We start from the raw sequence: 27184 nt of genomic DNA, 5'->3' as shown, positions 1-27184 counted from the left end.
ATGCTCATGGTAAGAGGTAAGAGGCAAGAGAGGTACCTTGGAAGCTGGGCTGGTGGCCGTAGCTCCCATTTCAGCCTTCAAGTTTTGCTCCCCAGTGATATTTCCGTGACTTAGGAGGAGTTTACTGGGCAAAATTATTTCGGTTTTTTGTTTTGTTTTTAGAAGGAGTCTTGCTCTGTCGCCCAAGCTGGAGTGCAGTGGCACGATCTTGGCTCACTGCAACCTCCGCCTCCTGGGTTCAAGCGATTTTCCTGCCTCAGCCTCCCGAGTAGCTGGGACTACAGGTGCCCACCACCACACCTGGCTAATTTGTTTGTATTTTTAGTAGAGATGGGGTTTTACCATGTTAGCCAGGATAGTCTCGATCTCCTGACCTCATGATCTGCCGGCCTCGGCCTCCCAAAGTGCTGGGATTACAGGCATGAGCCTGTAATCTTTGCCGGGCCAAGGCAAAGTTTTTTTCTTTGCTTTCGCATCATCTCAAGTATTTCCAAAAGAACTGCTCAGATGAAGAGAATGGGACAGTGTCGGTAGCTATTAGATGTTTGTTCTTATTAATGCTCCATTGAGAGTTTGTGAATTTCCCATGTGGAAGGGAATATGTGGTGTTACTGATGACAAACTGACAAGACCATCCTGTCCACATTTGAATCAGATTAGATTATGAAATAAAGATTTCTGGGGGATTTATGTATTCCTGCACAGATTAGTGGTTTGAGGATGACAGACAATTAAACCCCATTCCAACTTGTTTTATTTTTTGTTTTTTCCAACTTGTTGTACACAAAAATGTAATAGCTTTTATTTCTGTGTCCTGTTTGCTCACCTCTCCCACCTCTAGGTTCTACTAGAGGGTGCATGTTTAAATTGTAGAATCTGTTAAAGGATAATTTTTTAAAAGGAAATTCATGACTCTCATACAAATATAAAGTGAACATATGACAAAAATTTTATGTAACTTGTTAATTAGTTGATAACGAATCCGTTCAAATAAAGATTTGACTAACAAGTTTCTATTCTTTATAGGGGGAAAATTATTTTTTGCCATGAACAGGAAACATTCGTATGACTGTCACTTCTGCTAGTTAACTTCTTTCTCTCCCGAAGTGTGAGATAGCTGAACCAAATCAAAACCCTGATAGCATCAGATCATTCCTGGAGGCTCCAGCATTCCATGGAAAGGATTTCCAGGAATCTCTACGACTTCTTTCAAAGTCTTAGTTTCTTTATAATTTTTATTTATTTCATACACACACACACACACACACACACACACACACACACACACACACACACACACACACACACATATATCCTGGGATTTCAAAGCTAAAATAGCTGCTGGTCAGAGGTTGCCAAGCTGTGGCCCATGGGCCGAATCCAGAAATCTGGGCAAGACCATTCATTGATGTATTGTCTACAGTTGATTTCCCCTGCAAAGGTGGGGCTGAGTAGTTGACAGAGACCAATGGTTCACAAAGCCTAAAATATTTACCGTTGGGCCCTTCACAGAAAAGTGTGCCAACCTTGGCCCTAGGTCATCGAATTGCTACCTGATTGGCATGAATTCAGGAATATTGATTTTCCAGTGTACTTTTGATTTACTGAGTCCCATATAATCAAGTTAGTGTATCCAGATCATCTTTATCTCCCCCACAAAGAAAATCTACAGAACCAAGAGGGGGCCACTGATTTTGACCAACCCAGGATCACCCATCTATTTAGCGGCTGAGATGAGAACTGGTTTCTATCTCCTGCTCCTCCTGCTACACTGCTGCTTTGCTTAGCTAGCAACGATGTCAGTAAGGCAAATGGATGTGTCTAGAACAGTATGTGAAAGCAATATGTAATTATCAGTGAGGGATCTTTACAAATGGGAACGATATGCTCGTTACCAATGCCATAATAATTTTAATCTTGTCATTTCTCCCCAGTTCAACAATGTGGAATTCACAGTAAACAAGCTTGTTACCCACTGGCCTTTGGGGTTCCTGCTGCTCTCATGGCTGTAGCCCTGAGTAAGTGGAAATAGGTTGAATTAATAGAAGCCTAGGACCAGGTCAGGCTCTACATGAATGATTGTGACTAATGTTTTAAAGTGCATGTAACAAGTGGCAACAAAAAGTAGTGAGAAGAATTGGCATCAGATGTTAAACATGCTCTAAGTATTCAAAGAAAGTAGGATTGGCACATCAATTCTGAGGGAATAGGATCCAAAAGAGGATTACAGGAAAAGGAACCAACTGAGTTGGTCATTGAAAGGTGTAATACTATTTAGGCAGATTAAGATGAAGGTGAGAGAGACCCAGCATGGTCGCTCAGCGTGGTGTCATGGAAAAAGGCACAAATAGAACCTAATAAGGGAGGAATAGAACTTTGGGAGGCCGAGGCAGGGGGATACCTTGAGTTCAAGACCAGCCTGGAATTCAAGACCAGCCTAGGCAACAGAGACCCTACCTCTAAAACAAAAACAAAAACAAAAAAAAAAAATTTTTTTTTTTTTTTTTTTTTTTTAAGACAGAGTCTTGCTCTTGTCACCCAGGCTGGAGTGCAGTGGTGTGATTCCAGCTGACTGCAACCTGCGCCTCCTGGGTTCGAGCGATTCTCCTGCCTCAGCCTCCCAGGTAGTTGGGATTACAGGCACCTGCCACCATGCCCAGCTAATTTGTGTATTTTTAGTAGAGACAGGGTTTCGCCATGTTGGCCAGGCTGGTCTCGAACGCCTGACCTCAGGTGATCCACCCACCTCAGCCTTCCAAAGTGCTTGGATTACAGGCATGAGCCACCACGTCTGGATGTTTTGTTTTGTTTTGTTTTGTTTTTTAATTAGCTGGATGCTGTGGCTTACACCTGTAGTCCCAGCTACTCTGGAAGCTTAAGTGGGAAGATTGCTTGAACCCGGGAGGTCGAGGCTGCAGTGAGCCATGATTGTACCACAACACTTCAACCTGGATGATAGAGCGAGACCCTGTCTCAAAAAAAAAAGATGAAGGTGATAGAATCTGCTGGATTAGCTGAACCCAAGGCTAAAAGCTTTTGTTCTTGTCAACGTGTACTTATCTATAACTTGCTTGAAGAAATGGCCACCTGGTTCAGTTGCCATTGAAACACGCCAATGAACGACTACATTTCCTTAATTGATTAGGTTGGTGCAAAAGTAATTGCAGCTCCTGTCATTAAAAGTAATGGCAAAAAGTGCAATAACTTTTGCACCAAACTAATATCACCCCCAAATGTTTCTACTAGAATTCTTTCCCAGTGGACAGAATATATATGTCTATTTGAGGCATTCATTGGCACATTAGTTCTTGGCATTGGCTTTTGGGAAATGTAGCATTGTCTACATGGGGTGGTTGGATGTGAAAGGTGGCCAAGAACGGTGCAAGAAGACAATAGCCCAGCGGCCACCTCAACTCTTTAGAGCCCCTTTCCCACTCAAATGAGGTTGTCATCAGCTTTGCTCAGCTGACAATCATGTCTCTCTCTCCGATTTTTGTTTTCAGATGTTAGTAGTGCATGGAATAGGACCATTTTAAATCTCTTTTGCTCACATTGTAGCAATTTAACTGTCCCCTTTCATTTAGGTGAGAGCTCAGTGTTCTCTTTTTAATGTCTCTTTTCTTCCATGGTTCTTCCCATACTGCCACTGTCCCCTAGCAGGCTCATTGATACCTCCTCCTCTTTAATTCTTGGCAGGAGACAGATAGCATTTCAAAAAACCTTGCTTTACACCAGACACCATACTAAGCACATTAGGTACATTCTTATTTCATCTGTACAAGTCATTCCTCTATCAAAGATTATGCTTTTTCTTCTGGAGGAATTGAGAATAGGCCAAATCCGATGTGTCAGCACCACCTCTAGAAATTCCTATGCTTGAATTAGGTTTCAGTTAATCAGAAGCTTAAACATTCAATATTAGTTTGTAAAAGAAAACACAGACTCAATCTCTTGGACATCTTTACCATCCATGTCTGCATTGAGAAAGGTGGACATTGGGCAAGAATATAAGTAAACATCTCTTTCATCAACTATAAAGAACATCTATAGTATAGGCACATACTTGGAGCTAGCACCTGTCAAAAATCTCAGGCCCTCTTAATTGAGAAAAATAAGTAGAATTCAAGTTATCTCTCAGTGTTTTTAAATTATTGAAGTGTGGTATTGGATAATCAGAAATCCTAGTGTATGGACTATGTTTTCAGCGACTCTTGCAACAATGCTTTAATTTTTTAAAAAAATTTGAATAAGATGATAGAGATAGGATCTCACTATGTTGCCCAGGCTGCTCTAGAACTACTGGTCTTAAGTGATCCTCCTGCCTTGGCCTCCCAAAATGCTGGGATTACAGACATGAGTGGCCACACTCAGCCCCAGAACAGTTTTTTCCAAGTGATTTTCACAATATGACTTGCCAAAAAGGTCCATGGAAGAATGACCTCATTGAAAAGGTGCTTCCAACTTTTATAAAACTGTAGCTGCAGATGCAATTAATTGTAACTGCTTTTGTACAGTGGCCACAGAAAAAATTTCTGCAATGTATGATTAAGATTAATTCTTTTTTCCTGAATATTAAAAAGAGAATGTTTTCTCTTCCCATTGCATTCAGAAAATTACAGCTCTATTTATTTTTATTTTTATTATTTTGATATGGAGTTTCACTCTGTCACCCAGACTGGAGTGCAGTGACATGATCTCAGCTCACTGAAACCTCCACCTCCTGGGTTCAAGCAATTCTCCTGCCTTAGCCTCCCGAGTAGCTGGGATTACAGGTGCCCATCACCACACTCAGCTAATTTTTGTATTTTTAGTAGAGAAGGGGTTTCACCATGTTGGTCAGGCTGATCTCAAACTCCTGACCTCAAGTGATCCACCCACCTCGGCCTATCAACGTGCTGGGATTGCAGGCTTGAGCCACCGCACCTGGCCCCACTTATTGTCTTAGCAGAATAATACATTAATGTGTTCTATGAAAGCACTGATTCCTTTTGTCTCCCTTTAAATAGAGATAGAACTTGTGCTTAAATACCTATGTGAGTGTACGTGAGCTACCTTAAGTTATGGGAAGTAGATGATATTAGGCTTAAAGGTTTGCATATTAGAACACAAATATCACATTACTCATAGGTTTTTGTGGATTGTGAGGGTTAAAAGGACTTTCTAAACTGTGAGGTTGGTGAGTAAATCCATTCCATAAGTCATTCCATTATCCCAAAACAAAGTTATAATTCAAATAAAGGCACATCTCTCTAGGCCACAGGTTGCTCTGGCACATGTTTTGCTGACATGTCTTCTTCTGCCCTATCTAGTTGTGTTTATCCTTGGCAGTGGGATGTACAAGAAGTTCCAGCCACAGGGCAACATCATGGGTAAAGTGGCCAAGTGCATCCATGTAAGTATCTCAGCTGCTCTTTCTCAAGGCCATTTAACCACCTCAGAACCTTCTATTAAATTAAATTAAATTCTTTAAATTAAATTAAAATCTAACATAAATTAAAATAATTCCTTTAAATTATAATAAATTAAATTAATTTAAATTAAATTAAAATATAAGCTTTGACGTTCCTTTAAGTATATTTTTAGTGTTCTTAATGATTTCAATAAATTGCAGTTTCTTCTAAATGGAAAAAGACACAAACAGAACTTAATAAGGAAGGAATAGAAATGGCTCTTGAGTTTATAAAATAAGATCAATGGTCAAAGAAAAGCAAATCAAAGTGACTCTTCATCTGTCAAAATGGCGGAACAGCACCTGAGGTTTGTCAGGGAGCATGAATCAAAAACGAGGAGGCTCAATTTGGCAATGTGTAGCAAGAGTCTCAGGTGTTCAGATGCTTCAAGTCAGTCATGCTGCTTTCAGGAATTAAGAGTAAGAAAATAGGCTAGGCACTGTGGCTCAGGCCCGTAGTCCCAGCACTTTGGGAGGCCAAGGTGGGCGGATCACTTGAAATCAGGAGTTCGAGACCAGCCTGGCCAACATGGCGAAACCCTGTCTCTACTAAAAATACAAAAATTAGCTGGGCGTGGTGGCGGGTGCCTGTAATCCCAGCTACTCGGGAGGCTGAGGCAGGAGAATTGCTTGAACCTGGGAGGCAGAGGTTGCAGTGAGCTGAGATTGCGCTGTTGCACTCCAGCCTAGGTGACAGAGGGAGACTCCATCTCAAAACAAAACAAAACAAAACTAGAGTAAGAAAAAAAATTTAAAAAGTGAACACAAAGATTATCATTGTAATACTTATAATAGCGAAAATTTCAGCGCACCAGATTGCTGCCAATAGGAAGATGGTGCCGAACTGACAGCTCATCTCTGGCATGACATGCAGCCGGGAGCTGTGTTCTTTCTAAAGAATATTTGGTGACAGGAATGTGCAGAATATGGTTTCTTCCATAAGTCCCTCCATAGTATATGCATATACACATACATTTATGGGTGGGAAATAAATGTCGAGAGTGGGAATCCTTAGCTAATGGAATCACATAATTTTTTTCTTATACACTCCCCATTTTTTTAGTGAACATACTGTATATGCTGTATAACTGGAGGTAAATGTGTCATTTATTTTTAAAAAAACACATGTGTGAATCTTTTGGATGAAAAGGCAGCCTTAAGATAATTTTAGACCACTTACTTTATCTTACCTGGCCTTATTGCATTAGATTATTGTATTATATTTCTTTTCTTTTCTTTTTTTTTTTTTTTTTTTTTGAGATGGAGGCTTGCTCTGTCACCCAGGCTGGAGTGCAGTGGTGCATTCTGAACTCACTGCAACCTCTGCCTCCTGGTTCAAGTGATTCTCCTGCCTCGGCCTACCGAGTAACTGGGACTGCAGGCACATGCCACCACACCTGGCTAAGTTTTCTATTTCTGTAGAGACAGGGTTTGCCATGTTGGCCTGGCTAGTCTCAAACCCCTGACCTCTGGTGACCCGCCCACTTCAGCCTCCCAAAGTGCTGGGATTATTGTATTATATTTCAATTGTATTGTACTATTAGATTGTTGTATTGTGTTGTATTTCACTTTTTGAAATAAATGTGCCCTCTCCCTGTCAAAAAATCCCTTCAAGGGCAGCTATACTCTTTTCTTCTAACATTAGACCTGTTCCCACCAAAAAGCTTTTTCCAAGCAAAGAGGGGACCTTACCAATTACCCATCCAAGTCCTTCCTTAACGAGTCATTGACAACTTAGTTTAAACTCCAGAAGAACAACTTCAAGCTATTTAGGGTCATGAGAACTATATTGCGAAGTATCCTAAAGTCAGCCTGTAGCTTTAACTTACTGCTTTTCTTTTTTTCTTTTCTTTTTTTTCCTTTTCCTTTTTCTTTTCGAGACAGAGTCTCACTCTGACACCCAGGCTGGAGTGTAGTAGCACGATCTTGGCTCACTGCAACCTCCGTCTCCCAGGTTAAGCAATTCTCCTGCCTCAGCCTCAGCCTCCCGAATAGCTGGGACTATAGGCATGCACTACCACGCCCAGCTAATTTTTGTATTTTTAGTAGAGACGAGGTTTTGCTATGTTGGCTAGGATGGTCTTGAACTCCTGGTCTCAAGTAATCCGCCCACCTCAGCCTCCCGAAGTGCTGGGATTACAGGTGTGAGCCACCACGCCTGGCCCAATTACTGCCTTTCGATCACACTCATGCCTACAGCCTCCACCAGCATCGCTTCTTGCTGTGTCATTGCAAATGCACTTTGCTCTTCCCAAAGGCCTTTTTCCTAAACAACCCTAACAAAGAATCTTAGTGGCCCCTAATTTTATGATGGGTGGGTCATCGTATTTTTCTGACCTGTGTTATTATATCTTAAAATGTTTCCCTATAGCCTTAATTTTTTAATAAATGTATTTCTCTGTAGTGTGTTCTTACTCTTAAAAACTAATACTCAGTTCAATTATTGGAAAGCTTTTAAGTATGTTTGAAACAACTTAGTGTGTAAATCTAGTTTTTCAAACACAAACTTTATAAAACCTAAATACGGATCAAATATTTCTAATAAAAATCTAGCATCCAAATTGAGATATGCTGGCCGGGCATGGTGGCTCATGCCCCCCCAGCACTTTGGGAGGCTGAGGCCAGTGGATTGCATGACCTCAGGAGTTCAAGACCAGCCTGGACAAAATGGCAAAACCCTGTCTCTATTAAAAATAAAAAATAAAAAAATTAGCCAGGCATGGTGGTACATACCCGTGGTCCCAGCTACTTGGGAAGCTGAGCTGAGAGGATCACTTGAGCCTGGGAGGTCAAGGCTGCAGTGAGCCAAGACAGCGCCACTGTACTCCAGCCTAGATGACAGAGCAAGTCCTTGTCTCAAAAACAAACAAATAAATTGAGATTATGGCATAAGTATAAAATATTCTCTGGATTTTGAAGAAAATATGAACGAAAGTAAAAATTCTTAATTTTTAAAATTGATTACCTGTTAAAATCAGAGTGGGGTTTATCATGTTATATAAGATGTTTGTAGAATGAATTTCACCTGTTCCACTTTTTTTTTTTTTTTTTTTTTTTTTTTTTTGAGACGGAGTCTCGCTCTGTCTCCCAGGCTGGAGTGCAGTGGCCGGATCTCAGCTCACTGCAAGCTCCGCCTCCCGGGTTCCCGCCATTCTCCTGCCTCAGCCTCCCGAGTAGCTGGGACTACAGGCGCCCGCCACCTCGCCCGGCTAGTTTTTTGTATTTTTTTAGTAGAGACGAGGTTTCACCGTGTTAGCCAGGATGGTCTCGATCTCCCGACCTCGTGATCCGCCCGTCTCGGCCTCCCAAAGTGCTGGGATTACAGGCTTGAGCCACCGCGCCCGGCCCACTTTTTCTTTTTAAGATGGCTACTAGAAAACTTAAATTGCAAACACGTGTTCTATTTCTATTGGGCGTGCTTCTCTAGAGGATCTGGAGAGTGAAGTGGACACAGCTTAGCTCTGTTCACCCCAACTCAAATGCTTGTTGGAAAGAGACTGTTAATAGAAATAAGTGCTCGTATACTAGTAGATACAATTGTATATTTTGCTTTTTTCTCGCAAGCATATTTTTCTACTAAAGGTAGTTTAATTGAAATGTGCTTCCCTGACAAAGTCGTTGGTCCTGTTTTGAAATTTGATTTTTCTTCCTTCCTTCAGTTTGCCATCAAAAATAGATTTAGGCATCGGAGTAAGGCATTTCCCAAGAGGGAGCACTGGCTGGACTGGGCTAAAGAGAAATACGATGTAAGTAACTGTCATTGCTACAGTGACCCTGATTCCCCCAGGAAGTGAACACCCAAAATCTCAATTGAGATTAAGGTTATATGGACAAAATGATCAGTTATACCTTCCTAACCTTTATAGCATATTAAATAAAACTATGCATGCATGCATTTTTTTAACTGAAGTAACTTGATAAATAGATCTGGAAATAATATTACCTTTTCATAGTTTTTCATTTGGTATAATCTGGCATTATATGTTATGTGTAATTGGGATCATATAACCTTAGTTTGAATATAGGAGAGTCAAGCAGTGGTGACAGCGGTGGTGGGATTTACATTTAGTAAATGCACGTAATTTACCTCCTAAATAGATGTTTTCACTCATATTTTTAAAAGTTTAGACATTTTCGGTTTTCTAAAGAAAACTGCGGCAGTATGTTTTGGATGAATCACCTCCCAGCTTGTCTCTAGATGAAAATATCTGTGTCTCCACTGAAACTCAACAGCAACTGCAAGCCGTGAGTGGCACAGGACACAGGGTGTGGCTAATTTGTCCCTCCCCTACTCCAACTACAGGAGCGGCTCATCTCCCAAATTAAGATGGTTATGAGGGTGATGTTCCTGTATATTCCACTGCCAATGTTCTGGGCCTTGTTTGACCAGCAGGTAATGTGAAACTCTGCGTCCTCTCCTTTTCACTGAGCAAGCGCACATCCCACACTGCCAGGTACCAAGGCTCACTTCGTATTTCACACCTAAAAAGTTCTCCTCCAGTTCCTCATTTATATTTCACTTGTTTAATTGTTCGATCACATTGAGTTTATTGTAAAAAACAAAAACAAAAGCAATTCTAAGTGGTTCTATCCACATTTCTGTTGCTAAACAATGAAGACAATTAGGTGAGGTCAAGTAGCCTTGGGAAAGATTTCATCCAGGACTCTTACCAATCAAAACTGAGAGTAAAGAGTTTGTTTTCCTACCAATACAGAGGGTAACAAGATACATTGCCTTTTGTGGAGTCCCTACATAAATGGAGAGGGACTTGACCTCTTCCACTCTAAGATGGAATGCTTGGGCTAGAAGTACCATCCTGGGGTGGAAAATGACTCCTCTCCAAGCAGGGACCTAGAACCCAGCAGGTGACCTGTTGTCTCTTTCTACCACAGCCCTAAGACACATACCCGAAGCCGGGCGCGGTGGCTCAAGCCTGTAATCCCAGCACTTTGGGAGGCTGAGACGGGCGGATCACAAGGTCAGGAGATCGAGACCATCCTGGCTAACACGGTGAAACCCCGTCTCTACTAAAAAATACAAAAAGCTAGCCGGGCGAGGTGGCGGGCGCCTGTAGTCCCAGCTACTCTGGAGGCTGAGGCAGGAGAATGGCGTGAACCCGGGAGGCGGAGCTTGCAGTGAGCTGAGATCCGGCCACTGCACTCCAGCCTGGGTGACAGAGCGAGACTCCGTCTCAAAAAAAAAAAAAAAAAAAAAAAAAAAAGACACATACCCGGGAATTTTTCACAATTGTGTTAGACAGCTGAACGCATGGAGCTCAGTAACCAAAGCAATTGGATAGTGTTTCTTTTTAAAGATCAATCCTGGTTTACAGAACAAAAAAAAATAGATATTGTTTCTCTTAGAAACTGGAGTTTAAAACAAATGTATGAACACACAGGGTTTGAGCAGGGAGGATGATGGTGGGGATAAACCATTGCTTGGGAGAAATGTGAGTGTCAGCTGTAAGTAGGAGATTGAGATGTGTCAGACAGACCCGGGAGGCAGTGCTGTATGCGGACAGGAACTGGTCACTGGAATGAGGCTTGCTCTAGAAACACACGCCTCACCTGGTAGCTGTGAGATTTGAGTCGCTGTAATAACTCTTAACCCTGCCCAAAGGGTGCTAATCACCCTCCGCAAGGCTGTGAGGGTCCAGTGTGAGAACATCCATAAGGTACTCAGTGACTGGCCTGTGTGAAGAACTCAAACAGGGGTAGATTTCTTTTTCTTTCTTTCTTTTTTTTTTTTTGAGACAGAGTCTCACTCTGTCGTCCAAGCTGGAGTGCAATGGCACGATCTTGGCTCACTGCAACCTCCACTTCCCAAGTTCAAGCGATTCTCCTGCCTCAGCCTCCTGAGCAGCTGAGATTACAGGCACCTGCCATCACACCTGGCTAATTTTTAGTAGAGATGGGGTTTTGCTCTGTTGACCAGGCTGCTCTCGAACTCCTAACCTCAGGTGATCCACACATCTCGGCCTCCCAAAGTGCTGGAATTACAGGTGTGAGCCACCGTGCCTGGCCAGTTTCTTGACTTTCTGTGACGTCTTTGTAGTGGGGTTGATGGGTTCATATGGAAGCATTTACGTGTTTAGTCTTCCACGGACATAATCATATTTACCTGTACAGTCCTGGGTCCTCTTTCACTGTGAAATATGTTGATTGTAAAGGGGCTGTCCAGGTTTAAATTCACCACTCTCTTGATGGAGATCTAGTTGCGGCCAGCCTAGACTGTCAAAATGGCTGTTAATAATAATATTTTTGGATCTTGGATGGCAGTGAATATGGACCATTCACAATGTACACAGCTGCTATCACCTAGAAGACAATGCCATGCTTTCCAAAGAGCCTCAGAAATGCATTTTTGTATGTCCTAGGGATAGCTTCATCTCAGGGTAGTGCTTTGTGCAGCTTCAGGAGGGGTCGGAGCACTCCATATTTGTACACTCGTGCACTAGAAATGCAACCTGTTTCTTTTGACCTAGTAGTATAATAGAGCTGAGAGATTAACTTGATGTTTAAAACAACTTTAGATCCCATAACATGCCAGACCTCATTCCTGATGTGGAAAAGACTCACCATTGACTTGTAAAATTTTAAAAACCCACATTCCCAAATAATACAGCAAATTTATTCATTTTTAAGGGCTCCAGGTGGACACTGCAGGCAGCAACTATGTCCGGGAAAATCGTAAGTTTGACTCCTTTGTTTTAGTTTCTTTGTCCCCTTTCTTCTTCCCTTTCATGACATTTTGCACTGAGATTGTTTTCCTCTCTTTTTAGGGAGCTCTCGAAATTCAGCCTGATCAGATGCAGGTAGGAGAAGAAATGTTTAAGTTGCTTTCAGGGATCAGAGTCGTCTTTGAGACAAGCTCAACGATTCTCCTCCACTTCCTCTGCAGACCGTGAACGCCATCCTGATCGTGATCATGGTCCCGATCTTCGACGCTGTGCTGTATCCTCTCATTGCAAAATGTGGCTTAAATTTCACGTAGGTGATGGGTGGGTTGGGTTGGGTGAGGCTCCCTTGGTCCCAGGGCTTTGCAGATGGGCTGTGCTCAGCCTGCAGCCCCTCCCGCAACCTCACCTAGAGGATAGGGTTTTGAATAACGAAGAAAACAAATGTTTGTGTGCTGATGTTTCTGAAAATGTTCTTTACAATAAAAATGCTGTGAGTGACAGCCTGAAAATTAATCAGGCTTTCTTCTCTACGCAGATAATAGGAATGGTCATTGTAATCTGGAGTAGCACCTGAACTATAGTTTCTAGAAATTAATGTAAATATACAGGCCAGGCACAGTGGCTCACGCCTGTAATTTTAGCACTTTGGGAGACCAAGGCAGGCAGACCACTTGAGGTCAGGAGTTTGAGACCAGCCTGGCCAACATGGCAAATCCCCGTCTCTACTAAAAGTACAAAAAATTAGCCGGGTGTGGTGGCACGCACCTGTAATCCCAGCTACTCTGGAGGCTGAGGCATGAGAATCACTTGAACCTGGGAGGCAGAGGTTGCAGGGAGCTGAGATCGCACCACTGCACTCCAGCCGGGGTGACAGAAAGAGACTCTGTCTCAAAAAAAAAAAAAAAAAAAAAAAGTAAACATGCAAACAAGAAGATATATTCCATTTATCCTCCTTGAATCCTCATGAATCCATGACCAAGAAGTGGGGGGCACTTTCAAGCCATGTTTTTGGAGGGAATTTAGTTTTGTTGGGGGATGGTGGGGGTGGGGTGTAGCTTAGCTCATCAATGTGAGACTGGTTGAGAGTCACTCTTCTCTTGTCCCATCAGCTCCTTGAAGAAGATGACAGTTGGCATGTTCCTGGCGTCCTTGGCCTTTGTGGTGGCTGCCATCGTGCAGGTGGAAATCGATGTGAGTTGTCCCCTGGTTCTCCCATGTCCTTTCCTGGTGAATTTAGCTGGAGCGTTCAGAATCTTCTTTCTTCAGGATGAAGGGGATTAGGGGAGGCCAAGGTCTTTCTCTGTAAACTGAGCCCTGGAGCTGTGGGCAGTGGGGGGCACCATAGGTGTGAGGGTAAAGTGGGTGGGCTTCAGCCGGGGAAAAAAGCTTACATAAGTAACTTGCATTTCTAATACAGTTTTTATAATGGAAAAGAAGTTTATGGAACAGGTTCCTTCACAATCTAAATTCCCAGGGGATCTGGTTAAAAGAAGTTCATCATTCACAAACAAGTTCATCATTCACAAACAAGCATCACTTCAAATGTGTGTAAATGGTCTTTTTGATGTGAGAATGCATTTTGAATTCTAGTGTTTCTAAAATGATTGGTTTGTAAGTTAATCCACACATCTGTTGGCCTCACAGTGGGCTAAACTAGACTCCTGACGCTGGTAGTCTGAGATCAGCTCCTAGAAGCAGGGCTATGTGGTAGGTAAGACCTCCTGCCTCTCCCGGCCATCCCCCACTACTTCCTCCCTCTCTTTGCCTCTCTCTCTCTTTCTCTCATTCCTTCCATCCCCCTCTCTCTCTCTTTTAATATCTTTATTTATTTATATTTTTAAGTGAAAGCAAGTTTATTAAGAAAGGAGAGGAATAAAGAGTGGCTACTCCATAGGCAGAGCAGCTCTTTTAATATCTTTAAATTAAAAAAATAATAATTGTGGTAAATATATATATAACATAACATTTACCATATTCTTCTTTTTTTTAATTTTTTGAAACAGGGTCTCACTCTGTCACCTAGGGTGCTGGAGTGCAGTGGTGCAATCATGCTCACTGTAGCCACAACCTCCTGGGCTCACACGATCCTCCCACCTCAGCCTCCTGAGTAGCTAGGACTGTAGGCATGCACCACCACACTCGACTAATTTATTACACATTTTTTGTAGAGACAGGGCCTCCCTATGTTGCTCAGGCTGGTAAACAATCCTCCCACCTCAGCCTCCCAAAGTCCTGGGGTTACAGGCATGAGCCCCCATGCCCGGTCACATATTAACCATTTTTAAGTGTACAGTTCAGTAGCGTTAAGTACATTTCCATTGTTGTGCAATCAACCTCCAGAACTCTTCGTCTTACAAAACTGAAATTCTGTACCCATTAAACAACTCCTATTTCCCACTCCCCTAGCCCCATCAACCCCCATTCTACTTTCTGACTCTATGAATCTGACTACTCTAGCACCTCCTATGAGTGGTATTAGATGGTATTTGTCCTTTTGTGACTGGCTAATTTCACTTAGCGTATTGTCTTCAAGGTTCTTCCTATTGTAGGCTGTGTCAGAATTTCCTTCCTTTGTAAACTGAATACTAATCCCATTGTGTGTATACACCACATTGTTCATCCATTCACCTTCGACAGGCACTTGGGTTGCCTGCATCTTTTGGCTATTGCGAACAGTGCCGCCATGAACTTGGCTGTACTCAACGCTCCTCTTGGACATAGCCAGCTTTGTGGAAGATGAATGGTGGGCTAAGGTGGACATGGATTGCTTCAGTGACACTGGGTTTTGAAAGAGGGCATTGTAGAAAAAACACAAAAACTCTGAACAAAGGTACGGAGGCAGGAGGGCATCAGACATTTGTGAGATGTGTACACTGCTGCGTCTAGGGCTGGGAACGGGGCTTCCAGACTTACAGGAGAACACTGGAGTCGGGTGATGGTAGATCTCAGGTGTCACGACAAGAAGGATATTCGTTTAGGTTATAGTGACTCAGAGCCCTCAGATATTCGGCTTTGTATCCTGGCATCCTTTGGCCTGGAAGTGGCCAGATAAGACTAAGAGCAGCATCTTTCTGATTCGTTCGTGTATTAGTCCATTCTCACGCTGCCGATAAAGACATACCCAAAACAGGGTAATTTACAAAGAAAAAGGTTTAATGGACTCACAGTTCCACGTGGCTGGGGAAGCCTCACAATCATGGCAGAAGGTGAAAGCCACATCTTACATGGCGGCAGGCAAGAGAGAATGAGAGCGAAGCAAAAGGGATTTCCCCTTATAAAACCATCAGATCTCGTGAGTCTTACTCACTACCACAAAGAACAGTATGGGGAAACCGCCCCCATGATTCAGTTATCTCCCACTGGGTCCCTCCCACAACACCTGGGAATTATGGGATCTACCATTCAGGATGAGATTTGGGTGGGGGCACAGCCAAACCATATCACTTCAATATTCCGTACAAAAGTCATTTCTGTGGGTGCCATGGGGTCTGTGATTGGCAGCTTAGTGGGAGACACCTGGTGTGTCTCAGTCAGCACAGCTTTTCACAGCTGGGGTAAAGTGCCCCCATGCCAGGGTTAAGATGATTTTCCGTGTTGTATTGAAGATCTCATTGCCAATTTTCTTTTATTTTGCTCAGAAAACTCTTCCAGTCTTCCCCAAAGGAAATGAAATCCAAATTAAAGTTTTGAATATAGGAAACACTACCATGAATATATCTCTTCCTGGAGAGATGGTGACACTTGACTCATTGTCTCAAGTAAGTAAAAGGAAATGCTGCTTTCTTTTTCATCTTCTGACCCCAGTTGTAATAGGATTTAGAGAAGCTGTTTTTCTTGGTCCTTGTATGAATGCCAAGGCCAGCCCAGAAGTAAACTAAGGATCTTGATCTCATGTTGGCTGTACTCTAAACCAGTGTGTTCCACACTATGTTGTGTGTTGTGTATGCAGATCGCCCAAGGAGCTGGTTAAAGTGCAGATTTTTTTTTTTTTTTTTTTTTTTAAGATGGAGTCTTGCTCTGTCACCCAGGCTGGAGTGCAGTGGTGTGATCTCAGCTCACTGCAACCTCTGCCCCCAGGGTTCAAGCAATTCTCCTGCCTCAGCCTCCCAAGTAGCTGGGATTACAGGTGTGAGCCACCACATCTGGCTAATTTTTGTATTTTTAGTAGAGATGGGGTTTTGCCATGTTGGCCAGGCTGGTCTTGAACTCCTGACCTCAGGTGGTCTGCCTGCCTCAGCCTCCCAAAGTGTTGGGATTATAGATGTGAGCCACCATACCTGGTCAAAATGCAGATTCTTGATCAGGCCTGAAATGCTGCATTTAACTAGCTCTCAGGAATGCTGCTGCTGCTGGAGCCTGGAACCACCAGATCAAGGATCTAAACTGGGGGTGATTTTGATGTTAGGGGATATTTGCCCATCTCTGGAGACATTTTTTGTTGTAGCAACTGGGAGTATGCTGCTGGCATCTCATGTAGAAGCCAGGGATGCTGACATGCAGCCCTCCATAACAAAGATTACCTGGCCCAGATATTCACACTGCCAAGGATGGAAAACCCTACTCTAGATCACCCGTGATCTGGATTCGTGGTACTCAACCTCCAGCCCATATTAGAATCACCTGGAGAGCTTTGAAAATTTTGATACACAGGTCTCAGCCCCAGAGATTTTTTTTTTTTTTTTTTTTTTTTAAATACAGAGCCTCACTCTGTAGCCCAGGCTGGAGTGCAGTGGCACTACCTTGGCTCACTGTAACCTCTGCCTCCTGGGTTTAAGCAATTCTCATGCCTTAGCCACCTAAGTAGCTGGGATTACAGGCACAAACCACCACGCCCAACTAATTTTTGTATTTTTAATAGAGACAGGGTTTTGCCCTGTTGGTCAGGCTGGTCTCAAACTCCTGCCCTCAAGAGATTGGCCTGCCTGAGCCTCCCAAAGTGCTGGGATTACAGGCATGAGCCACCGCGCCCAGCCCTAGCCCCAGAGGTGTTGAGATTTAGCCAGTCTCGTTCCCGTTTAGCCATGGTTGAGCACCGCAACCTTAGACCTTGCCAAACTAATAATCTTGAAGGTAAAAACAAAAAGCCCGATTCCTAATGCTTGGAGCAGCCCAGTATTGATTTTCCCCAGAGCTGTTGCTTTTGCCCTGATGCTGTTCTTTGCCTAACAGTAGAAATTAGTCTCATAGTATTTATTTTTATAAAAACAAAACAAAAATAAGATTCTTGGTGAAAAAGTGTTGTTCCTGTGGTGGCACTAAAAACCTCAAGACAGAGTCTGTAAGAGTGGGTGGGAAGCTGAGGCAAATAAATGCCAACTCCCCACAGGCATTTTTTGATATCTATGAACATGAACTTGGAAATGTGGAATGCCAGATAACTGCTGTTCCAGTGTTCAGTTGCATAGTGCTGAGACTGTGATATTAACTATGCCTCTTTCCCTCCCTCTATAGACAAATGCATATATGACTTTTGATGTAAACAAACTGACAAGTATAAATATTTCTTCTCCTGGATCACCCGTCACTGCCGTAACTGACGACTTCAAGCAGGGCCAGCGCCACACACTTCTAGTGTGGGCCCCCAATCACTACCGGGTGGTAAGTGCGTGAACACTTACAGTTGACTCTTTGCTGTTTGTGATACTGGAGGCCCAAATTTTTATGGTGTGACTTTGTTTTACTCCCATATAGTATTATATTAGATCATCCTCAATTTCTTCCTTCTTCTGAAACACAAGACTTCAAAAACACCAGCCAGACTTCTAATAAAAGTATGACTGGTGGATAGGAAAAGCTAATATTAATTGAAATTTCTAAAAAGACAACCTCTGGACATCGTATGGGGTCTGTGCACGGGTGTGCGTGTGTGTACAGAAGTCACACAGAGTACATATGTGAATTCTCAGGGACTTTTTCAGAGAGTTTAAAATATATAATTAATTGCACTAAATTTAAAAAGTTGCACTAAATAGAAAATTAGAGCAGTCTCTGAAAAAGTATAATAAGCCTACCAGGTAAAAGCAATAAAATACTATACATACAAAATATTTGATGAGAAAATACAGAGATCTAAATATGTCATTCGCTCATAAAAAGCTCTGTAACCTAGCCTGGACAACATAGTGAGACCCCTGTCTCTACAAAAATTTTAAACATTTGAGAGTGGTGGTGCATGCCTGTCATCCCAGCTACTTAGGTGGCTGGTGTGGGAGGATTGCTTGAGCCCAGGAGGTAGAGGCTGCAGTGAGCCATGCTTATGCCAGTGTGCTCCAGCCTGGGTGACAGAGCAAGACCCTGTCTCAAAAAAAAAAAAAAAAAAAAAAAAAGCAGCAGCTATGAAGGTATAGTTGAGCTACATGAAAGGGTTGTGGACATTCTGTAAAGTACATTTAAGTGAGCTTCTATGGAACTGCAATATGGAATTAAGACTCTTGGTCATTTGCTTAATTAGGGAGCTGCTGAGTGGCTTGTTCTAAAGTTTTGGGGAGTAGTGTTCTGTGGAAGCCCAGCAACCAACGATCAAAAATTGTAGAGGCTCATGTTAGCTTTAAAGAAAATCAAAGCTGAAGAAACGGAGCCCTTCTTCCTTCTTCCTTCCTTTCTTTTCTCCTTCTCTTCTCTTTTCTCTTCCTTCCCTTCCTTCCCTTCCTTCCCTCCCTCCCTCCCTCCCTCCCTTCCCTTCCCTTCCTTCCTTCCTTCCTTCCTTCCTACCTCCCTCCCTCCCTTCCTTTCTTCCATTTTTTTGTTCTTTCTCTTTCTTCCTTTCTTTCTTTCACTTTCAACAGGATCTCACTATGCTGCCTAGGCTGGTCTCAAACTCTTGGCCTCAAGAGATCCTTCCAAAGCTCTGGGATTTCAGGCATGAAGCACCATGCCTGGCTCAGAAACCCTCTTTTTTTTTTTTTTTTTTTTTTTTGAGACGGGATCTCCACCTGTTGCCCCATCTGGAGTGCAGTGGCATGATCAGCTCACTGCAGCCTTGACCTCCCAGACTCAAGATTCATTGTCAACAAATGATTCTCCCTCCCACCTCATCTTTCTGAGTAGCTGGAACTACAAGTGTGCATCACCACACCTGGCTAATTTCTAATAGAAACTAATAGAGGCTAATAGAGGCTAATTTCTAATTTCTAATTTCTAATAGAGGCTAATTTCTAATTTCTCGCTGTGTCTCCCAGGCTGGTCTCAAACTCCTGAGCTCAAGTGATCCTCCTGCCTTAGCCTCCCAAATTGCTGGGATTACAGGCATGAGCTACTGCACCCAGCCTCCGGAGCCCTTCTAATGTAACCATATCCTTAGCTCCTAGGATAACTGTCAATACCGCATTCTCAAAGACTGAAATGTTCATCTAAACTCATTCTAACGAATATTATTTTGAAAATATTTTTATATTACTGTTTTCTCCCTCAGGTAAAGGATGATCTTAACCAGAAGCCAAAAAAAGGAGAAAATGGAATCAGGTATGTATATTTCTTTAAAATTTAAGTTTTATCAGCTTCTTATGGAAGTAATGCATACCCATAGTAAAGTCCAAATGTAACAAGGATATGAAATGAGATGATACGGTTTGTCCCAACAATGTAAGGCTGGCTCAATATTCCAAAAAAAAAAAAAAAAAACCAATCCATGTAACCCACCATCTTAACAAACTAAAAAGGAAAATGTACATCATCTTATCAATTGATTTAAAAAAAAGCATTTGATAAAATTCAGCATCCATTCATGACAAAAACTCTCAGCAAACTGGGAATAGAAGGGAACTTCCTTACCCTGAAAAAGGACATCAAAAACTCGAGCTAATATTATACTTCATGGTGAAAGTCTGAAAGCTCTCCACTAAGATCAGGAACAAGGTAAGAGTTTTCCACCCTCCCCACTTCTATTAAACATCCGCTGGTTGCAAGAGCAAAGATACGAGAAAAAGAAGTAAAAGCATATAGATTAGAAAGGAAGAAATAAAAATATTTCCAATTGGCCGGGTGTGGTGGCTCACACCTGTAATCCCAGCACTTTGGGAGGCTGAGGCGGGCAGATCTCTTGAGCCCAGGAGCTCGAGACCAGCCTGGACAATATGGTGAAACCCCATCTGTAACAAAAATTTAAAAAAAATTAGCCGAGCGTGGTGGCACACACCTGTAATTCCAGCTACTCGGGAGGCTGAGGCAAGAGAATTGCTTGGGCCTGGGAGATGGAGCTTGCAGTGAGCTGAGATTGTGCTACTGCACTCCAGCCTGGCTGACAGAGCGAGACTCTGTCTCAAAAAAAAAAAAAAAAAAAATTTGCTGAGTATGGTGGTGTGTGCCTGTAATCCCAGCCATTCGGGAGTCTCAGAGGGGAGGATCCCCTGAGCTTGGGGAGGTTGAGGCTGCAGTGAACTGTGATCCTGCCACTGCACTCCAGCCTGGGTGACAGAATGAGACCTTGTCTCAAAATAATATAAATAAATAAATAAAATAAATTTCTACTTATAGATGACAATTGTCTATACAGAAAGTCCCCAGGACTCTACCAAAAGAAGCTCCTAGAGTCAATAAGTGAATTTAGAAAAGTCACGGGACACAGGACAAAAACAAAATCCACCACAGTTCAGTGTGCTAGCAATGAAGAGTTGGAATCTGAAATTTTACAACCATTTCGTGTGTACTATCTCCCCCTACAAAATATGAAATACTTAGATATAAATCTAACAAAACATGCAGGATTTGAGTGGTAAAAACTACAAAATTGCTTATGAAAGAAATGAGTGAAAAGCTAAATACATGGAGAGACAGCTGTGTTCACTGATCCAAAGATTTAATATAGTAAAGGTGTCACTTCTCTCCAAACCTAAAGTTGACCTATAGGTTTATTGCCATTCCTATCCAAATCATAGCATTATTTGTATGGGTATAAAAAATCTGCTTCGAAAATGTATATGGAAAGGCAAAGGAGTTAGAATAGCTCAAATAATTTTGAAAAAGAATTAAGTTGGAAGAATCTTACTACCACTAGTTTTAAAATGTACTGTAAAGTTACAGCGATCAAGACAAAATGGTTTTGGCAAAGAAAAAGACCCATAGATGAATGAATAATCCAGACCCAAGCAACTGATTTTTGTCAAAGGTGCAAAGACAGTTCAATGGATTAAGGGAAGTATTTTCAACAATCAGTGTTGAAACATTTGAACATTCATACGTAAAAAATGAACTTGACCTAAACCTCAGATCTTATACACAATTCATATATAAAAATTATACTAAATTCTTATACATCTTATGTGAAAACTCAAAACTGATTATACATCTACAAGTAAAATATAAAACTATAAAATTTATACAAGAAACGTAACCTCTTGTGACCCTGGGTTCTTAGCTATGACACCAAAAACACAATCTATAGAAGAAAAACTTGATAGAGTTCACCAAAACTAAAAATGTTTGTTCTGTCAATGTCACTTTTTTTTTTTTTTTTTTTTTGAGACAGGGTCTTGCTCTCCTGCCCAGGCTAGAATGCAGTGGTGCAATCACAGCTCAGTGCAGCCTCATCCTCCTGGGCTCAAGTGATCCTTCTGCCTCAGCCTCCCAAGTAGCTGGGACTAAAGGTGTGCACCACCACGCCCAGCTAATTTTTACTTTTGGTAGAGGTGGGGTCTCACTATGTTGCCCATGCTGGTCTCAAACTCCTGAGCTCAAGCAATCCTCCCATCCCAGCCTCCCAAAATGCTGGGATTACAGGCATGAGCCACTGTGCTGGGCCTACACTAAGATGTGAGTACAAATTTGAATACATGTACCCAGCCAATATCAGTCTGAAGAGAATAAAAAGATTCGCTACGAACTGGGAGAAAATATTTAGAAATCATGCATTTAACAAAGAACTTGTATCCGAAATAAGTTAAGTACTCTAACAGCTCAATGTAAAGAGAATTATACAGTGTGCAACTTTTTGAGGCTGGTTTCTTCCACAGCAAATTCATATAATCTTAATTTAAATTTAATTTTAAATAACCCAATTAAAAACACAAAAGATTTGAGCAGATATGTCACCAAAGGAGATACACATGACAAATAAGCACATGAACAATAGCATTGGTCTTACTAAGGGAAATATAAATGAAGACCACAGTGAGTTATCACAACACACCTATCAGGTGGCTGTAATAATTGTTTTAACCCTGACAGTACCAAGTGCTGGTGAGGATGCGGGGCACCCAGAACTCCCTTGCATTGCTGGTGGGAGGACAAGATGCTGTAGCCCCTCTGAAAAACAGTTTGGCAGTTTCTTATACAGGTAAACACTCACCATGTGAACCAGCCATCCCACTCCTAGATATTTACCCTAGAGAACTGGAAACATGTGTTCACATAAAAGCCCGCACATGAATGTTTACAGAAGCTCTGTTTATAATCACTGAAGATTGCAGGTCACCCAAATGTCCTTCAACGGGGGATGCATAAACATCCACCACTCAGCAAAAAAGGGGACAGACTGAATACAATGATATGAGTGCATTTCAAATGCATTGTGCTGTGGAAGAAGCCAGCCTGAAAAAATGACACACTTTTCTTTCTTAAACATTGAGGGTGTGGGGAGGGGCTGGTCCTGCCCTGGGTTGGAGTTCCTTTTCTCACACCTGTGATTGGAGATGTGGAGAAGGGGAAGGGAGGGACAGCTCACTGGTTCCTTTTGCAGTAGCTCTGTGGTTAAAAACGGAAATTGTTCTCTTGCCCAGTCCCACTCCCCCCAAAAAAGTGGCATTGACAGAACAATTGTATAATTCCATTTACATGACATTTGCAGAAAGCCAAAAACTCCAGGGACACAGAACACGTTAGTGATTGGCTTGAGTTAGGAGTGGAGGAAAGGTTTGACTATGGGGTAGCACAATTTTGGGGTCCACGTATTCTGACTGTGACAGTATTTATAAATCAAGATAATGTTAAAATTTATATAGCACTGTACACCCCAAAAGTCAATTTACTATAAATAAATCTTTAATAAGAATAAACTGGGGGCAATGAGAGTAGTTCTCCTGTTCACCTCAACGTTCAACCCGTCTCCAGTCCCCTCTAGGCACAACTTTGATAATTTCTGATTTTAGCTTTTACGAGCTAGCACTAAAACACAAAATAATAGAGACTTAAGTATACTTTGGGACCATGTCTATTAACTTACTAATATTGGCTGGGCATGGTGGCTCATGCCTGTAATCCCAGAACTTTGCGAGGCTGAGGTGGATGGATCACCTGAGGTTAGGAGTTCGAGACCAGCCTGGTCAACATGGTAAAACACTGTCTCTACTAAAAATACAAAAATTAGTCAGGCATGGTGCATGTGCCTGTAATCCCAGCTACTTGGGAGGCTGAGGCAGAAGAAATGCTTGAACCCGGGAGGCGGAGGCTGCAGTGAGCCAAGATTTTGCCACTGCACTCCAGCCTGGACAACAAAGTGAGACCCTGTCTCAAAAAAACAAAACAAAACCGAAAAACAACTTACTAATACAAATGGTGGTGAAATGAACTTTTGCTTTTCATCTCACCTCCTGTTTGCTTCACATTGTTAATATTTATTAGATTTATGTTTCTGTTTTCCCTGTGCTAGGCTGAGTCTAAATAATAGATCCATAAACAGGATTTACAATATGACCCTATAAATAATATTTACAACATAATAAAGTGTGATCAGTCTGCAAGAGAAAATGTTACTTTATATCCTTGAAAATGTATCCCTCCACTGAAAATGTCTTGACTGTCCAGAGGCATTGGAATCTCCTATTACATTGATGAATTGTTCAGCAGTGCCTGTCTTGGTTGCTTTCATTTCACCAAGGCTTTCTTGCACAGCTTCATCTTTTTTTCCCTGTAACCCAGTTGGCCTCTTGTTAACAAAAACATAAGCCTTTACCCAGTCTCCAAGGTTACCAGCTTCCTAATTATGCTATTATCCTGGGAATCCACTTTTCCTCCTGAAAAACCAACTCTTCAGCACGTTCTTCGAGCTAACGGGAGCACTGGCTCTGTCGTCCTGCTGAACCACTATCCCGGTAGAATTTTTCACTGTGTGCCAGGTTAATGCCTTTCTTTCTTGGATTTCATGTCATCTTTCTCAGCCTTCTTTCTACTTTTGTGGCAGCGTATGGCCAAATATCTTGTCAAGAGAAATATGAGATCAATTCCAAGTCATTGCTTGCCTGAAAATGCCTTTTTGTGTTCTCACACTTGGTTCATTGGCTGGACATCATTTTCTTCCATAACTCTGGAGGCTTGACTAAAAGATTAAAAAAAAAAAAAAAAAAAAAAAGCACCTGCCAATCTTTGTGGTTGATTTCCTTTTCTTCTCATCAAGCTTTCGGCATCTTCTTTCTCTTTGGTGTTCCCAAATTTCTCTGCAGTGTAACTAAACGCGGCTATAATTGTATATAATTGTATTCATCTTGCCAGCACAGTGACTTTGGGGTCCTGAGGTTCTACTTTCTTTCACATAACCGAAACAATGAAATTTATAGAAGAAAACCAAAACCACAAGTGACGAAAAAAGGAAAAAGAACTTGGGCTTCATAAAAATGGAAAACTTTTGTGCTGCAAATGATGTGATCAAGAATTGAAAGGGCAACCCACAGAATGGGAGAAAATATTTACAAATCATATATCTGAGAAGGGACTCATATCCAGAACATAAAGAACTCTCATAACTCAGTACTAAAAAGACAACCCAAGTTTTAAAATGGGTACCGTATTTAAATAGATATTTCTTCAAAGAAGATACCCAGTCAATAAGCATATGAATATATGCTCAAAGTTGTTAGTTTTTAGGGAAATTTAAATGAAAACCACAGTGAGATACCACTGCATACCTTCTAGGTTCTGATCAAAAAGATAGGCAATAGGCCAGGCGCAGTGGCTCACGCCTGTATTCCAAGCACTTTGGGAGGCCAAGGTGGTCAGATCACCTGAGGCCAGGAGTTCAAGACCAGCCTAGCCAACATGGTGAAACCTCGTCTCTATTAAAAATACAAAAATTAGCTGGGCGTGGTAGCAGGTGCCTGTAATCCCAGCTACTTGGGAAGCTGAGGCAGGAGAATCGCTTGAACCTGGGAGGTGGAGGTTGCAGTGAGTCAAGACTGTGCCGTGGCTCTGCAGACTGGGCAACAAGAGTGAAACTCCATCTTAAAAAAAAAAAAAAGGTAGACAATAACAAGAATTGTTAAGGATGCGGGTAAACTGGACCTCTTAGCTGGGCATGGTGGCTCATGCCTATAAACCCAGCACTTTAGGAGGCTGAGGTGGGCTGATTGCTTGAACCCAGGAGTTCAAGACCAGCCTGAGCAAAATGGCAAAACCCTGTCCCTACAAAAAAATACAAAAATTAGCCAGGCGTCGTGGTGTGTCCCAGCTACTGGAGAAGCTGAGGTGGGTGGATCACCTGAGCCCCGAGAGGTCGAGGCTGCAATGAGCCATGTTGATGTCACTACACTGCAGCCTGGTGACAAAGTGAGACTCCGTCTTCAAACAAACAAACAAATAAATAAAAATTAGAACCTTATTCACTGCTGGTGGAAATCTAAAATGGTACAGCCACTTTGAAAAGCAGTTCTTTGAAATGTTAATCATAGAGTTTTACTATATAACTCAGCAGTTTCACTCCTAGGTATATAACCATGTTGACCAAAATTAAGGGTGTCAAGGCAGAAATAATTTGATTTATTGGAAGCCAAATGTGAGGATCAGCCTGGGAAGAGACATCAGCAAAGTAGGGCATGTCCTGGAGTCTGCTGCAAGTTGGAAGGCTCTTATAAGAAAGTTTAGGAAGACTGGGTGTGGTGGCTCATGCCTGTAATCCCAGCACTTTGGGAGGTGGAGGCAGGAGAATCACTTGAGGCCAGGAGTTCAAGACCAACCTGGGCAATAAAGCAAAACTCCCTCTCTATAAAAATAACAATGTAAAAATTAGCCAGGCATGTGGCGCACTCCTGCAGTCCTAGCTACTTAGGAGGCTGAGATGAGAGGATTGTTTGAGCCCAGGAGTTCAAGGCTGCAGTGAGCCATGATTGCACCACTGCACTCCAGCCTGGGTGACAGAGTGAGGCCCTATCTTTTATTAAAAAAAAAAAAGATAAGTTTAGAAGAGAGGGGGACTCCTCATATTAGAGCTTTCCATTTTCTTTCTTTCTCTCTTTCTCTTGCTCTCTTTCTCTCTTTCTTTCTTTCTTTTTTTTGAGATAGAGTTTCGCTCTTGTTGCCCAGGCCAGAGTGCAGTGGCACGATCTCGGCTCACCGCAAACTCCGCCTCCTGGGTTCAAGCAATTCTCCTGCCTCAGCCTCCCGAGTAGCTGAGATTACAGGCATGCACCACCGTGCCCAGCTAATTTTGTATTTTTAGTAGAAATGGGGTTTCTCCATGTTGGTCAGGCTGGTCTTGAACTCCCGACCTCAGATGATCTGCCCTTCTCAGCCTCCCAAAGTGCTGGGATTACAGGCGTGAGCCACCATGCCCGGCCCAAGCTTTCCACTTTTAGTGGAGTTTATAATACAGAGGTTATGATCACTGACTACAGATGACAACATATGGGCTAAAATGTTTTAGCACAAGACAGTCAGTAAAACGTCATGATTCAGAAGCAAATCCGCGTCCTTTTCAGTGTCAGTGGGCTATGTATTAATCAGTATATCAACACAGTAAGATTGGAGGGAGTCACGATAAGACTCTCTACTGAGGGACAGGATGTAAGCCATGCATTGTGAGACCTTCCCCAGGTGGTTAATTTGGAAGCCTGCCAAATGTGCCATGTGAGGTAAGAGATGAAAACATGTCCACACAAAAACTTGTGCATGAATGTTCATTGCAGCATTATACACAATAGAGAAAACATACAAACAAATGCAATGCCCAAAAGCTGACAAAAGGTGGTATATCCATATGATGGAATGTCAGTCATAAAAAGGAATGAAGTGGCCAGGTGTGATGGCTCACGCCTGTAATCACAACACTTTTTGGGAGGCCGAGGTGGGTGGATCACAAGGTCAGGAGATTGAGACCATCTGGCTAACACGGTGAAACCCCATCTCTACTAAAAAT

At 42.3% G+C, this 27184-nt stretch overlaps 1 protein-coding gene across 1 annotated transcript in view; it reads left to right on the top strand.

The window, feature by feature from the left end:
- The window catches only part of SLC15A1 (solute carrier family 15 member 1), a 70003-nt gene that overhangs the window by 35521 nt on the left and 7298 nt on the right, over positions 1-27184 (top strand). Inside the window, 11 exon segments of the mRNA NM_001319589.1 lie at positions 1935-2018; positions 5310-5392; positions 9109-9195; positions 9753-9842; positions 12095-12139; positions 12232-12264; positions 12351-12439; positions 13239-13320; positions 15768-15887; positions 17581-17727; positions 19541-19590. Of these exon segments, the coding sequence (NP_001306518.1) occupies positions 1935-2018; positions 5310-5392; positions 9109-9195; positions 9753-9842; positions 12095-12139; positions 12232-12264; positions 12351-12439; positions 13239-13320; positions 15768-15887; positions 17581-17727; positions 19541-19590 (910 nt within the window).

The sequence above is a fragment of the Macaca fascicularis genome, chromosome 17, assembly GCF_037993035.2.
Source record: "Macaca fascicularis isolate 582-1 chromosome 17, T2T-MFA8v1.1".
In the NCBI taxonomy this organism is placed as follows: Eukaryota; Metazoa; Chordata; class Mammalia; order Primates; family Cercopithecidae; genus Macaca; species Macaca fascicularis.
Note: the sequence above shows the minus strand (reverse complement) of the source record. Positions and strands in the feature narration are given on the sequence as shown.